The sequence below is a fragment of the Ceratotherium simum genome, chromosome 17, assembly GCF_057802395.1.
Source record: "Ceratotherium simum simum isolate JZ-2026a chromosome 17, ASM5780239v1, whole genome shotgun sequence".
In the NCBI taxonomy this organism is placed as follows: Eukaryota; Metazoa; Chordata; class Mammalia; order Perissodactyla; family Rhinocerotidae; genus Ceratotherium; species Ceratotherium simum.
This window is the reverse complement of record NC_141916.1, coordinates 29,902,472-29,919,201: the sequence shown is the minus strand read 5'-3', so window position 1 is coordinate 29,919,201 and position 16,730 is coordinate 29,902,472. Positions and strand designations below refer to the sequence as shown.

General features: G+C 36.2%; 1 protein-coding gene across 1 annotated transcript in view; it reads right to left on the bottom strand.

Moving 5' to 3' along the window:
- Positions 1-16,730, bottom strand: part of SYT10 (synaptotagmin 10) — a 69,586-nt gene that overhangs the window by 33,109 nt on the left and 19,747 nt on the right. The window contains exon 3 of the mRNA XM_004441155.3: positions 4,511-5,078. Within this exon, the coding sequence (XP_004441212.1) occupies positions 4,511-5,078 (568 nt within the window). The remainder of the gene's footprint in view (positions 1-4,510; positions 5,079-16,730) is intronic.

Below are 16,730 nucleotides of genomic sequence, written 5' to 3'. Positions count from 1 at the left end.
TCTATCCAACAAAGATTTATTGATTAACCACTCATATACTGTGAGGGATACAAGAGATGTACAAAATGATTTCTTTCTTCCAGAAGCTCAGAGGCGAGTGGCAGACATAAGACATACGCTTGAGGAATGTTTAAATAAGTGCAACAGACAATGCTTCCACTAGCATAGATATAGCTCCTTTTCATTCCCATTGCTACCAGCTTCAATCAGATTTTATTTCAACTCATCTAGACTGCTGTGTTAGACTCCTACCTGGCCTCCTACAATTTCCGATCCCCCACTCCTATCCGCTGCACACACTAAGTTGCCATATGAGATAAGAGGCCAGTAGTTTCACTCTCCTGATAAAAACAAAATAAATATAGACCCCCATAGCATTAAAGGTCCTATTGATTGTAGTTTAAATAGAACATTCTCCTTTGGGTTCCCTTTAGTCCTTTCTTCATGTCATATTCCCACTCACAAGTCTACTTTTTTTCCCCTGAAAACATTTTAGTCTTGATTTATCTCCTTTTTCCTCATGCTGTTTTCTCTTTAAGAAACATCCAAATCCTCTTTTCAGAATTCTATCACCATCCAAAGGTCATCTTAAATACTATTTTTATATGAGATATAATTTGTACCAAAAAGTGTGAAGAAGTATGTGTGTGTGAAGACAAGACCACATTTGTGGAGGTTATCAGGAAAATATTATATAGTATTATTTATATGCTGGTATATTCTTTATTTCTTTGTTTACTTGTTTCTTCCGTTAGACTAAAGTTCTTGACTAAAATTTGTATCTTACTAGTCTTTCTTTCCACTTAGCACAAGTATAAACTTTGTACTTAGAAGGTTCTCAGGAAATATTTATGTAATCAAACTGAAGTTATTTGAAGCAGATGCTAGAAAAAAAATGATAGAAATCAAATGATAGAAATAAATGATAGGAAAAAAATCAATTTCATTGAATGAACTGGCCTAGGAAGATTTTTTGAGTAAGGCCTTCGACAGGCCTTTGGACATATGGAAAAAAATGTGACAGAGACTCTATGATGAAAATTTGTTGGAATGAGACACTTAAAACAATTAAAGACAACAATCACAAAAAAGCAGCAACTCTGATTTCCACAAAAATCAACAATTTTAAGACATAACTGGCCTGAAGAAGGAAAAAGAGTTCCATGGAATTTATATCAAGATGATGGTAAAGTAAACTTAATGACGCTAAAGAGATTCATTAAAAATTAAAGACACATCAACTACTGCTTTTCAAACTGATATAATGTTCTTTTTTCCACTAAATTTTGGATTGAATTAAGTTGGAGACTTGCAGTTATATAAAGGCACTCTTTAAAACTCATAAATAATTATTTCAAGTGAGAACTTTATAAGAATGGTTTTCAATGTCTATGCCTAACTAGGTAGTTATTTATCTGTACTTGTCACCAGTATCTCCTAATATAAAGATGGCTAATATATATGTTTTATCTGTTACATAAACTCTTTTACATCTATGTCTGCATAGCTAGATCACCTTCGCAGGCTTCTACAGGATTTGGGTGAGTGAGGGCATATGACTACATTTCTTTCTATTTCTTTCCTGTTTTCCTCCTTATTTCTAGAAAACTCTATAATTTCTGTAAGAAATTATTTAAAATTAAAGATGGATGAGTAGGAAAAGAAAGCTTCTTAAGAAAATTTCAACCCACATCATTTCTTTTCATTTTTATTAATCTGAAAATATAAAATTGCTTAATGATTTTTCAAAAGCTGGAGTGTTTTTATTTTTAAATAATTTTATTTATTTATTTATTTATTTATTTTTCCCCCAAAGCCCCAGTGGATAGTTGTATGTCATAGCTGCACATCCTTCTAGTTGCTGTATGTGGGACGTGGCCCCAGCATGGCCGGAGAAGCGGTGCGTCAGTGCACGCCCGGGATCCGAACCTGGGCCACCAGTAGCGGAGCGCGCGTACTTAACCGCTAAGCCACGGGGCCCGCCCTGGAGAGAAGTTTTGATTAAATACCACACTAACCATAAAAATGATACTAGTGTATACTATGAACTCTGGTCCTAGAGTCAAGAAATTTAGGTTTCATCTTCCTCCCAAAAAAACCATAAGCAGTATCTTGAACAGTGGTAGCTCATTGTTCCAGTTAAAGGGAAATGTCATTTGACTAGATAATTTAATAATACATTTTATTATCTGCCTACTTCTTTTTATATTCAGAATACTGAAATGAAAATGTCTACAGGTGTGGTAGACAGAATAAAGGTACCCTCAAAGATGGCCACGTCCTAATTTCCAGAATCTGTGAATATGTTACTTACATAGCAAAAGGGACTTTGCAGATGTGATTAAGATTACGAACCTTGAGATCGGGAGATTATCCTAGATTACCCACATAGGCCCAATGTAAACCAAGGAACGCTGTGGTCTCTAGAATATGGAAAAGACAAGGAAATGGATCTCCCCTAGAGCCTCCAGGAAGGAACACAGACCTGCCAACACCTTGATTTTAGTCCAATAAGAACGATGCTGGACTTCTAACCTATAGAACTGTAAGGTGACACATTTGTGTGGTTTTAAGACACTAAATTTGTGGTAATTTTCATAGCAGAAATAGAAAATTAATACTTCAGGCACATGGAAGAACTGAAAATAAAACTGAAGAATTTATTAATATCTATCAAAAATCAAGTATGTACTTTCAGCAGTCAAAAATTGAAGTTTCCACAAGAAATTTCTATTTTTTTTAAGGATCAATTTGGAACACAAAAATTTATGAGTATAAAAAAACTACATTGTCAATCTCCTAGAAAATTATACTAGTTGTTAGACTTCATTCGGGGGTTCTTACCTCTGAACCCAAATATATGAACAGAACATGCTTCGAAACCATTTTTTTACAGTAATGTTTGTGCATCCCTAGTACTTAGAGCATGCAAAACACACGGTAGGCACTCAGCTAATATTTGTTGAATGAATAAAAGAAGGAATAATATAAGATTGAGAAATCAAGAGAAATGATCTAACAATTAATTATTATCTGCATTTGTAGAATTCTATAAGGTGGAAGGTAGAAGGTGGAAGATAGAAGATGCTGTATTTTTTAAAACAGTAGAACTCATTCCTCACCATTATTTTCCCTGTAGGAATATAAGTAATAAGTTGAAAAACAATGTGAAATCAAAAGAGCCCCAATGTGCCTTTGAAACACAATCCAGTTGCAAAATTTCTTCTTTGTTCCCTAATAGATGTATCACAATGGAGACCATGAAATAAAAATGCAACAACTGAAAAATACTGTGATGATGCAATGCAATAAACTGGTGGTATAAATTTTTGAGTTAACTTACCGACACAATTTATAATGAAAATATAAACTGATTTATATTTCCCCAAAACTGATTGTAATCAGTGAAACACTGATATGGGGAAAAATACAAAATAAGCTATTTTGAATTTAAAAATAATTTTCTTATTTTTTAAATAACCCCTCGTCTCTATTCAAAACTTCAACATTTTAAGCTTATAAATTTTGATAAAACTTAGACAAGAGATGGTAAATACATAAAGACAACCTGGTGATAAAAAATTAAATGCCTCCATTTAAAAACTAATAAATCAAAACAATTGAGCAATCTAACCCAAGAGAGCAGTTCTCTAATTCCACTTCTGTAATTCTATCCTGGACAAATAATCTTGAATAATAAAAAAAAAGAACATAATTTTTAGTATAACAAAATTTATGCCTAACTAAATTGTCCAACAATAAGGAATGGTTAGATAGATGGATCATATATTTAAATATTATATCATACACTAAAACAAATATAGCATGAAAGAAAGTCAATGCGAAAAAATTTTAAACTTAGTATGATGTTAATTATTTTAAAATATGCATAGAAAAAAATTAGAAAGCACTGCACTATGCTGAGATATTGTACATTATTTTAATTTTGTGTTTTTACTCTGTTTTCCAAATTTTCACTATTAAAGTTATTTTATAATCGGAAAAAGCATTTTGTAATAAAAATGAAAAGTTCTGATGTAAACAGTCACTTCTTGATCATTCAGCATTTCAAATACTGTAATTGTGTCCATTCCATGAAACTGTCTGAAGGAATGGGCTGTTTTAAACCAAACCAAGGACTTTACCAAATAGCATCAAAATACATTTTAGGTTTGATCTGAGGAATGAAATCATTTTAAATAATGAAAGTCAAAATTAACTGTGAGAAAATTGAGTGTTGAGAATAGGTTACAGACAAATATTTTACAAGAGAAAAGTCTATTTTTGGTAACTTGAAGAGCTAGCTTTTTATTTCACGATCACTAGTGCTACCTCTACATTCTTACATGTCTGAATTATTATGTATGTAATCAAATTCTACATTTGCAGGCTCTTAGGACATAAATTTCCTAACTTTGTAGAACTTACTCCATTAAGCTGGGTAATAATTAGTTTCACATGTCACTGCAGGTCAAAGAAAAAGCAATATATTGGTGGAATTATTACTTACTGTGGTAGCACAATGAATATCTTTCCATACTGTGGCTTCCCTGGAGAGATCAGAGACTTCAAACAAATTATCAAGAATCACTTCTCCAATCATGTCATGTCTAGAAAATCTGTCAAAATCATACACACTGAAATGTAGTTTTCGGTTGCTTAGTTGATCATATGCTACAGGAAACTGAAAAGTTTCATCGAATAGAGGATTTAAAGTCTTTCTGTGTACGCGGGTCTGAAATTTCTTTTTCCTATCTGGAAGGAGATACATCTTCACGTAAGGGTCTGAAGTTCCTGTGAAGTCTTTAGCAGGGAGATCTAAGGCTTTGATAATTTTCACAACTAGAAGTTCATTTTCATAATCATACTGGAGGGTAAAGTTAAGTTTCCCACAGGTTTTGACATCTTCTTTCATGTTGCCCTCAGAGTCAACTGATTTCTGTTTGTAGAGCTCTGGTTTTATCCTCCCAATGCTGGTTGTTGTTTCTCCTCTTTGTAAAACGGGTTCTGTGCCCGTGCTGAAATCAACACTGGAAATCTGCATTTGCCTTGGTAGGTGTCTCCTGAAGGAATTGTGGCTGTACACACACATACACACACAAAATCATTTAGGTAGATCATATTGCTGACAATGTTATACATACAGTGGCTGGCCCTCCCCCCAGGATAATGAAAGCATTATATCAATAGAAAAACACACATACAGACATACACACACACATAGACACACACACACATACACAATCAAAGAGCTAGGTTTGAAAAACCAGAAATGCAATATTCAAAGGAAAAGTCTCCTAAAATTACAAAAACGCTTGAAACACACAGAAGCACATTTCTATGAGCTTTTGAAATTTTGTACGCTCAATTTTAAGCACATAATTAAATACAATTATAAAGAAGTACGATTACCAACAAAGTTCAATATTCTACAACATATTATGAATGTTATCAATCATCTGGGTATATCTGGATGTAAGCATTATGTAGACAAATCATTTAGATGGCTGGTTTCTTTCCATCTGGATATTTAGGTCTCATGAATTTCATGTTTTAGTGACTGCAGCATTAAAATAAAAAACATAAGTCCACATGTTCTTATACTGTGTTAATTATTTCCAATACTTAAGATAACTAAATGAATATTTACTTTTAAAAAGAACATATAGTTGTGACAGCCAAAATGAGTACATTTTCCTTTTTTCAACATGGAGTGGGCTCAGAAAACTAAAGGATAAAAAAATGTAGAATTTTAGAATTTGGGGCCAAAATAATAGTTTTTAAAATTCAAACTGAATTTCCTGAAGTCACTGTTACTATTCACTTAGTCAGCATTTCCAGAACATTAGATATGTCAGCTTACTAGTGTCTTATAAATGTGACTCACATTAAGATCTGCTTCTCTTACACTTCCTCCGTGATTTCTGGGGTAAGCTGTGTCAACTTATGTGTCCCCTCAAGGCTTAGTACCAGCTCTTTTTTTCTTTCCTCTCCTCAGTCTCTCCATCAGACTAATCATCAATTCTTGGACTGTAATTATTATCTTGAATCTGATGGTCCCCTAGATATATCTCAGATACATAAACTTCTAGTCCCATATTTTTATATCTATCTCCAAGGAAGACTTCTAAACGGATGTCCTATATTATATATATATGTAAAGTCTATATTAGCTTAAAGCTTGAAGTGATCTGTTTCCTAGATCAATTCCATTTTAATGCATTGGGAATGCTCTGAAATGTATTTTGACCCTGACTTTACCCCAGATATACAGGATCAGGTGCTTAAATTAGGGTCAGCGAACTGTCAGAGAACATTTATGAAAATGAGAAGAACAAAAAAGGGAATACAAGTAGTATACATTGTTGTGAATTATTAAAGGGGTCTAGTATAATCCAGTTTATATATTCAAGGTTTCTAAGAGATTTAGAATATTTTATTAAATCATCTAATATTTCTGCCAAAATTACTTTCACTTATGCAATGATTTTTTAGTTTTTTGTGAGCAAAATCCCCCCAAAAGTTAATTCCTTATTTTTTATAGATTGATTCCATAATTTCACACTCACTTATGCTTTACAATATAATAAAATTTTAAATCTTCTATCATCCTCCTAAAAATCAGTTATTTCTTTCTTATGCTTCTGAATATAATTGTGCAGCTGTAAAGCCCCTTCTAAGAGAAATCAAAGAGTAGTAACGTTTTGTTCGAGTAAGTCAATGCCCTAATTATAGGGTAAATAGTGCATATTCTAAGTCACAGTTTAGCTCGTCAGTAAAGAGAAGCTTTAATTATTACAATGTTAAACTATTGCCATGACAACACCAATCTTCTTTTTCTTCTGCTTTTTTTTCCCTTCTTCTTTTTCTCTCTTAGAATGACAGTGATAAATGGCTACTTAGTCTCACACAAATATCCAACGAGTCAAAGTACAGGCCATTTGACTATTACTGATCCCATTCTTATCCTTCAAACCTAGGAGGGCACCACCCAAGTACTCTTCCAGATGGAGAAGGAAAAACTTTCCCCACCTTACCTGGAACATCTGAGGGTAGCTAGATATAGTCCATATTACTTGATGCCACAGGAATAAAATGTATTCATAGGGTGATTTTCAAATATTTATTACCAACAAATCCTTTCTTTCAAGCAAAATCAGAGGCTAGAAGTTGAACATGTAAAGAGAAATCTGCTATGGTTGACGTGTAGGTAGAGTCCTGGAATCTCACTGGAAACCGAGCCAAATTTTTCCCACTACTCAGAAGAAAGCACTTGAAGATGATGACATTGCGATGAGGTGGAAAAAGTGCTGGACTGGAATCAGCCTACAGTTTGGTCCCAGCTTCCCTGCACATGGAGGACAACTTTGGGCAAGTCACTTAAGTTGTTTGAGTTTTGCTTTGCTTTCCTCATCTATAAAACAGTCCTTTCATAGTTGTGAAGATCAAAGGAGACATTACAGATAAGATGACTTTAAAACCTACAATTTTTCATCCTGATGTTAGTTATTATCGTTAGAATTCCGGACACAAGGAGCTGAAGTGCAAATGCCTAATGAGCTCTCTGATTCTGACAGTCTCAAAGCCGGGTTTGCTGTTTTGGGGATGCACAGATGACACCAAGTCATTCCTGTGTGAGCGTGCCCTGGACCACCACCCTGGACAACAGGGACCCTCCGAGTAATTCATTTCTCAGCACCTAGCAGTACTCTGTTGCTTTGGTGGGAAACTATATCCTCCTACTAGCATCTTTACCATCTTTTAACTTTACCTTAGATATTGCTTGAGAACTCAGATAGGAACAGCAACAATATATTTAGCAGCGTTTTATTGATTTATTCAATATTTTTAAAAGGAATTCATCTCTCCTTGTTTTAATATTGAAATTTCTATCAGAAATGAGCACCCTATATTAAAAGTTATAGCCCTGTTTTATAGTTAAGAAGGCTCAATTAGTAAGACTAAATCAATTTTCTGGTAAACAAAGTTTTCATCTTTATTTGTTTCCTATTTTCTTCCATTCCTTGTTTGAGACAAGGACAAGAGTGATTCATCAGTACACAAATATCTGAGCATATACCATGCAAGGCAGTATATAACTGAAGGCAGACTAAGTTGTATAATATATCACAGTGAATTTTTAAAAATAATTCATTGTCTAATGTCAGCAAAATCCTCTATATCCTGAATCTCTTTTTTGAATGTTCTTCTCACCTTATGGCTCAGTGAAAACCTGGCTCTTCCCCAAGGACACTGTTTCCTCTGGGCCTCTCTCATGTGGTGGCTGATATTTTCCCCATAGTCCTTGTTCTGCTGGGCCTGGCGGTGGAGTAGTTGTCCATTTCTTCTGTCGCCCATGACCAATTTGACAACATTCACCCTTAATCCACCACTCCCAGCTCTGAAGCTCAAATCAACGTACATATCCCCATTACTACCTATTGTTAGGCATCTGCTGATACCCAAATCACTTCCTTTAAAGTCTTCATTATTTTAGTCTCTTGGTTCACTAAAATTCTCTTTGACATTTTTGTTCTAATTCTAGCAATGCACATATTTCTTTCAACCAATCGGCCTCTAAATTCCTTGAACTCTTCTCCTCCAATGATGTTCTCTACTTACCTCAGACACTACTGTGCACATAGCCAGATTTTGTCATTATCATTAATTCCAAACTCTCCACAACCTCAATTTCATGCATGCCTCTCTCTGATCAACATCTCTTATCTTTCTAGCTCAGACTCTCTTATATTGCAACTCAGACAACCTTTCCAACTCCCCAGAACCTCCAATCCATAGATTCTATCACCATTTTATAAAGTCTAATTTCTTGATATCATTTTTCCCTCTTTACCCAGTTTCAATTCCATGGTTAGTCATTAAAGCCACTCTCACGCATACATCCCCAACTCCAACCATAGCCCTCGTTGAATTCAACTCTCCATCATCTCTACATCTGCACACGTGCAAGTGAATACAACTGGAGAAAAACATAAAACAACTCTCACTGTTCCACTTTAAATTCATGACCACATTCCTCATGCCCAATTCATTACCACATTCCCCAATACTGCACAGCAATCCATTCTCCCTCTCAATCTCCTAGATTCACAAGACTATTTCACACTTTCTCACCTTTCTTCAAACGTCTATCACCTTCTTCCTCATTCCCAGTCTCAGTTAATGACTTGACTTCCCATCTCACTAAGAAAATTGAAGCAAAGAGCAGAAACCTTCCATAGGCTCCCGACACCTCACCAACCATCTTGTCAGCATCTATACCCATATATTTTGCCTTCCTGATTGATATTAGATTAACTACCCAAGCTCCTATCTAAAGCCAATCCTTCCACTTATATACTAAATCCCATTTTCTCTCATGTCATCTTCAAGTACGCTTCTCTCTGATTCCTGCATTACTAATTCTCCTTCTTTGCTGGATCATTACCATCAGTGTAAGAATATACTGGTATTTCTCCTACCTTAAAGGAACCTTCTGTTCATCCCACTTCCTGTCTCTGTACTGCTGTTTCTCTAACACATTTGCAGCAAAACTCCTTGAAAGAGTTGAGGACGGTATGTTTACTATCCAATTTATCTCCTCCCATTTTATTTAAGCCCACTCTAATTAGCTTTTCACATACCCAACTCCAGCATAACCTCTCTTGAAAATGTCAACAATGTCTCCCCTACATTGCTAAACTCACAGGTCAATCCATGATCCTCATCCCACCTGACACCATCAGAGTCACCTAACAGTTAATCACTCCTGGTTGTTTACATACTCTCTTCGCTTGGCTTCCAGGTTATACCCTCCTGGCTTTCCTCCTATTTTACTTGTCTCCACTTCTCCTTCTACTATGCTGTTCCTGATGTCTTAATACTAGAGTATCTCAGGGATTCATCTCTGGTTTTCTCTTTCCTATCTACACTCATCTCTTTGATGATATCATCTCCTGGCTTTGGACACCACCTATATGTGGAACCCAAGTTTATAAATGTATCACAGATTCTCTCCAGAAATCCAGAGTCATTATCCAGTTGCCTACTCGACTTCTCCAATTAGATTTCTAGTAGAAACCTCAAAAACAACAGGTCCAGGGGCTGGCCCGGTGGCATAGTAGTTAAGTTTGCACGCTTTGCTTCAGTGGCCCAGGGTTCATAGGTTCAGATCCCAGGTGCTGACCCGCACACCACTTATCAAGCCATGCTATGGCAGGTGTCCCACATAAAATAGAGGAAGATGGGCACAGATGTTAGCTCAGGGCCAACCTTCTTCAGCAAAGAGGAGGATTGGCAATGGATGTTAGCTCAGGGCTGATCTTCCTCTCCAAAAAAAAAAAAGACAGGTCTAGATCTCCTGTTTTTGCCTCTCAAACTCACTCCATTCACAGTCTCGTCTATCTCAACTTGATCTTTCCAGATGCTTAGGCCAAAACTTTGGAGTCATGCTTGATTCTTCTCTTTTTACTCACATTCTCCAGCTAATCTATCAGGATATTCTGTTAGTTCTACCTTCATAACATATCCCGAATCCAGCCAGTTCTCCCCATCATTAACCACCATCTCCTGGGTCTGAACTACCATCACCTCTAGCGTGGATTATAACCTCCTTAGTGGTCTTTCTGCTTCTATCCCTGTGCCTCCCTCAATGTTCATTCTCAAAACAACAGACAGGGTAATCTTTTCAAAACATAAGTCAGATCATGCCACTCCTAGGATTAAAAACCCTCCAGTGGGGGCCAGCCGGTGGCGTAGTGGTTAAGTTTGCATGATCCACTTTGGTGGCCTGGGGTTCACAGGTTCGGATCCCAGGCGCGGACCTACACACAGTTCATCCAGCTATGCTGTGGTGGCATCCCATATATAAAGTAGAGGAAGACTGGCACAGATGTTAGCTCAGCAACAATCTTCCTCAAGCAAAAAGAGGAGGCTTGGCAACAGATGTTAGCTCAGGGCCAATCTTCCTCACCAAAAACAAAACAAAACAAAACAAAACAAAACCAAAAAACCCTCCAGTGGCTTCCTATCTTACTCAAAGAAAAAGCCAAAAATGGGTTAGCCCCTGCTACCTCTCAGATTTTTCTCCTAGTATTCTCCACTTTGCTCTCTCTGCTACAGCCACACTGGCCTCTTTGCTGCAGCTGGAACACAAAAACAGGTTCTAGCTTCAGGGCCTTTGCAATGGCTGCCTCCTCTACACGGAAAGCTCTCTCTAGACACCCTCGTGGCCCACCCTTCCACCTCTTTAAGTTTTTGCTCAAACTTTACCCTCTCAGCAAGCTCTATCATAAGTATCATATTTAAAATTCCAACCCTGTCCCCCATTCAGACCCACCAATCCCTTTATTTTGCACTATTATTTTCTATAGAACTTATTACCTTCTAATACATCATGTAATTCACTTAGTTATGTTGTCTGGCTCCTCTCCACAAGAATGCAGGTGGGGATTTCACAGTTTTGCTTCCTAATGTGTATCAAATGTCTAGAAGAATGACTGGCACATACAAAGTGTTCAATAAATACTGTTGAATAAATAAATTAATTAAAAATTTTTCCCTGAAAAATTTAGCTATATGATTAACTAACAATCCAATAATAAAAAAAGCTGTTTGGAGAAAAAACTGGTTCTTTTCTCAATTATATAATGTAATGGTTAAAATTCATTTAAGTAACATCTTTAATCTGTTCAAGAATTTATAGGCAACTTGTTCTTTAATAATAATGAAGTAAATGTTCAGCTATTCTGAAAATACTTGCTCCCGACTTTTCCCCACATTTAAAAAAAATCATGACAAGGGATGATAAGCAATTGCTTTTGATCTAGCATATATTTAAGGAATGCATATGAAGTAATTAGGTTGGAAAATATTTCTTGGTGTTTTTGATCTACAAATAAAGTTCTGAGAACATAATATGTCATATTACAAGAAAAGAAGTAACACAGAATGAAGTAAACATTAAAAAAAATCTCTCAATAACAACTTGTCAAAATAATAAATCCAAGAACATTCTATTTAGTTTTACTAGAGCCATACAAGGCCTTTTGACCTTAGTTATGCATTCTAGCTCTAAATTTCTAGGCTCAGTGTGTCATTTAGGCCTTTCTTTACCTAGAAGTATGTTGCTGGCTATCATGAGCCCATCTCCTGGTAAGCTCAGCTAAGTTTTGGAGAAAAATGTCATAGCCCTCCAACTGAGTTTACCTACTACCCTGAGTGACCCTTCTGCATCTCCACATCTCCTTGTTCATACTGCAAAGAGTGGACTGAAATGAACTGTTTTTACATCTGTCCTCCATTCCTCAACCCTTTTACTAGATTGTGGTCTTTACAACGGCAGAGATTAAGTATTACTCATTTTTTTATGAATTTCATAGTAAACATATCCTGGGATTCAGGAAATGTCTGTTGGAGTTTGTAGGAAAATAATTTATCCTAAGATTCCTGTGACTAGTAGAATCAAACTTCCCAAGCATTATTTGCATTATGAAGAAGGAAGGCTCAATCAATTTATAATTAGTGCTTGTAAAGAAGAGATGATATTTATCAGTGCCAGAAAACAAACTCTGCAAGTGTGAAACGATTTTGCAAGGTTTTGTCTCTGACCTTAGTTCAAAGATTCATCCCATTTCAGAAAAGAACTTAGTCTACATACCAAATACATGTTTCAGGAAGGGGGTTATTTAACCACCTCAAACACTTGTACAGCATGTTCTATGAACTTTTATTTCAAGGGGATAGATCTCAGTTCCTCCTATTGTTCTGGGCAAGCACTGCTTTTTACTAGCTAGCTATATATTTTTTAAACTCTCCCTTTGTGTAACATCTTGCTTTCCATTCCTTACAGTGTTTTGCAATGGATAATTGCAATTTTTGCTATCTTTTTTTTTTTTTTTTTTTTGTGAGGAGGACCAGCCCTGAGCTAACATCCAATGCCAATCCTCCTCTTTTTTGCTGAGGAAGACTGGCCCTGGGCTAACATCCATGCCCATCTTCCTCCACTTTATATGGGACGCCGCCACAGCATGGCTTAACAAGGAGTGCGTTGGTGCGCACCCGGGATCCGAACCGGCAAACCCCGGGCCGCCGCAGCGGAACGTGCGCACTTAACCGCTTGCGCCACCGGGCTGGCCCCCAATTTTTGCTATCTTTTGAGAGGAACTTAATTAAATAAAAAAATCTCTTAAAAAAAACTATGCAATCCAATTTTAGGTATTTTTACATAATTCTTCATTTCTCCTATAACAATGTACATTGAGTGTTCTTTCTGACATTTTCTGTGATGATTTTGAGTTACTTTTCTAAGCAACCATAGCTAATTGTAAATCCGTCAGCACATGAGTCAATGATTTCTTCTCATGTACATTTTCCTGCTTTTTTTCATGTTCAATTGGATCTGCCATTAGATTTCCCAATTATTTTTCAGTAAGTACTTAGAATCCTCTCTAACAGTGGCTAACCTATACAATTACTCATCCTCAATAAATTATTTTGCCACTTATGATTCACTTCATTTTTACACCATTAATGAATGCACAGAAAATTGGTCCTCATACTCATCCCTAGGAGGATACCATCATTAACCTCTTTCTAATATGAGCACAGTTTATCTCACCACCTGAGGCTGTCTTTAAAACAGCAAAGTGAAGTGGAGAGATGACAAATAAATCAAAAGTATTCACTTGATGCTTATTACGCACCTACACAGTGCATAAAATTTCCACAGATGGAAACTAGGAGCACATAAAAGTAGGTTACACAGCCTTGTTCTCTGAGAACATAGCTTCTAGTTTGGCAAACAGCTAGAGCTCAATATTAAGATAATAAATAACTAATTGCTAGACTGTAACTATGGCTGTAAATAATAAAGGATAATAGCTTATAATTGGGCAGAGAAAGTAGATCCTTAGATGCATTTTCCTTAAAGATCTTATAGTAGATATAAAAGAGATCATCCTTCCACACAAGGGAAACAGCATGAGCAAAAGCACAGAGGCAGAGAGTTGAGGTCTACAGGAGGGTGATAAAAAGACCAGGCACCCTTCTAGTGGGCATCCATGAAATATCCATTTGGATAGATGAGGTCATTGAATTCAGTTTTTGACTTTTTTTAATTCAACAAATATACCCTGAGTTCTTATAGTGCTTTGTCTAGGTGTCAAGAGTAATACAGCAGTGAATTTGGCAGATTTTCTGCCTAAGAAAGCAGCATAGAGCTATATGTGGGGGGGCGGGGGGGAGTATGGAACCAAAATGCTTTAATGGTAGCTTGGTACATCAGATTGTAACAGTTTGAATTTCAGGCTTTTAAAAAGTTTGGACTAGATTGAGAATGCTTGAAGTGTCACCTAGTGTTTTTTATAAGGGATCTTAGATCCTTCCTTTACAACGTTTCTCAGGTTTCCGGCTTTTTGCTGTTGTTTGCTACTTTCTGATTTTTATCATGCCTGAACTACTATATTAGTTTCAAAATAGATGTCTTTTGCTACCGTCTGTCCTATAAACTGTTGCCAAATTAATGTTGCAAATTAATTTGTTGTTCATACAACACAGCTCTTTATTCAAAGGACTCTGCTGCTGTAAATATTTTTGACAGGACAGACCTAGAACATCTTGGCCATGATTTCAAGGCCTTCTCATACGTTAATTCCAGCTGACTATGTCTTCCATTTTTCCTCCACTGAACTCTATTTTCTGATCAAGGTAACTTACCTGCTGGATTCATAGCAAGATTTCCTGTTCTCTGTCTTTTCACATAAAATGTTTCCATCTGGGATGCACACCCTCTCCCAATTACCATTTATGTGAATTCCTAGTTTCCTTTACCCTCGGCTTAATGGTCCTTCTCCACGCCTCAGCTGGAAATAATTTTTCTCTTCTCTGAATTCTGCATTCTCCACTACACAGTTTGTACTTGTAATTCCTTATATTGCAGTTGGTAGTACATGTCCTATTTCTGCATTATGTTGTAAATTTTTTTCTAGCTCCCTAGAGTTTGCAGATTAAATAGAGTGTGCAAAATACACTGACTATACGCATAAGTAAATATCTACTGAATAAGGCTGCTGGATGAATGAACAATCAATCAAGATAGATGCTAGCATGTTAGTAATGAAGAAATACACAGATGCCTGCTGGCTTGCTTGGTTGCCAGGCAGGCTGGTGGGGCCAAATGTCCAGGTATTCAAAAAGGGAGGTGAGAACTTGGGAAATGTGGCAGTTTCCAGCAATGCTGTTAACTTCTAGCCCAATCAGGATGTTATTTAAGGATAGAGACAAATAAAACTTGGAAGAGTATGATGTTTGCCATCTATTGTCTGAGCCAAATAAAAGGGAGTCCCAACAGGAGACTGGAGCTGGGATATCCTAACAAGGTGAGGAAACCAAGCATTCAAGGTAAATTATTGTGTGTATGTAGTTCGATTTTGCTCCATCTCAGTGAAAAGTTAGCATTTGAACAGAATAATACGATTTATAATAATGTACCTTCGATCTCTGTGTCCAAGTGGACTGCATAAGAAACTCAGCAATTTCCTCTTCCTCTTAGCATAAAGGTAATTGCTAGTACGATAAAGTAATTAACGTAGATGAGGGTTTTTGAGAACTAGGAACAATCAAGTTTTCTGCAAGGAATTCATTCCAAGACCAAAGAGATTACACTCATGACTCTAGTAATTCACAAGAACCACACACAATTCCAGATTTCTAACTGAGTAGAATGAGCAGGAAGATGCTCCCATTCTCCAACTTCAAAACTACTTGTCCTCGGCAGACGTGTAACTAACATCTTTGATTATGTAAAACTATATCTCCTTGGCTTTAATGCTTAAAATGTGTCCCATCAATCTGGATAAATTCGAATTCTAACTTGCCAGCTGCACAACTTTAGGCAAATTTTTTAATCTCTCTGGGCTTCAGTTAACGCACAAATAATGGGGATAATTAATAATACTTACTTCATGCAGGTTGGCAGAGGATTAGCAGGAAGGGTGCCTGGCATAGTGACTAAATTTCAAGTGCTCAAAAAATACTTTTCTCCTCCTTCCCCAACCACTCATGTAAACAAGGAAATTCAAAGAGGGAGATGAAATGATATCAAAGTTCTAGCAAAACTTTGAATTTGTATCCCACTTTTTCTCTTAGAAAATATGAGATACGTACAATCCAATTTTTTTGTTTTTTAAGATTGAGAGAAAAAGATTTTTTCTGATTTATTCAATTTCACATAAATACCGAGAAATACAGTATTCATTCCTATTATTTCTAGAAACCAATTCTGCATCTAAAACCAAGTCTTCACACATGTGTTCTCAGGGTACATTCTTTCATTCTCTTCTCGCTAGGGATAATCAGATAAGCTGTCTCTTTGCATTCAACAGATAATATTTTGGAGATAGTATTTTGTTTTGCTGATGTTTCCAGAAAACATTTGGGCAGAGAAAATCAAGCTATTTTCATAGCTTACCTCAACCTGTCTTCATTAATTGAGTGTCCTTATGTAGGGTACACTTATCAAATAAAAGAGTTGAAAAATTCTGAATGCTAAACTAATATATTTTCATAGCTGTTGTTAATATCTTAAAAATGTTTTGTAGATTAATGGAACATTTTTACCCTTAAATTTCTGAGTGTCTTAAGGCTTTATTAAGTATCATATTAGGCCACAGTTTGCGGTGATGATCGGGGTGATAATCAAGTAACTACATGAGATAATTTTAAATAGATAT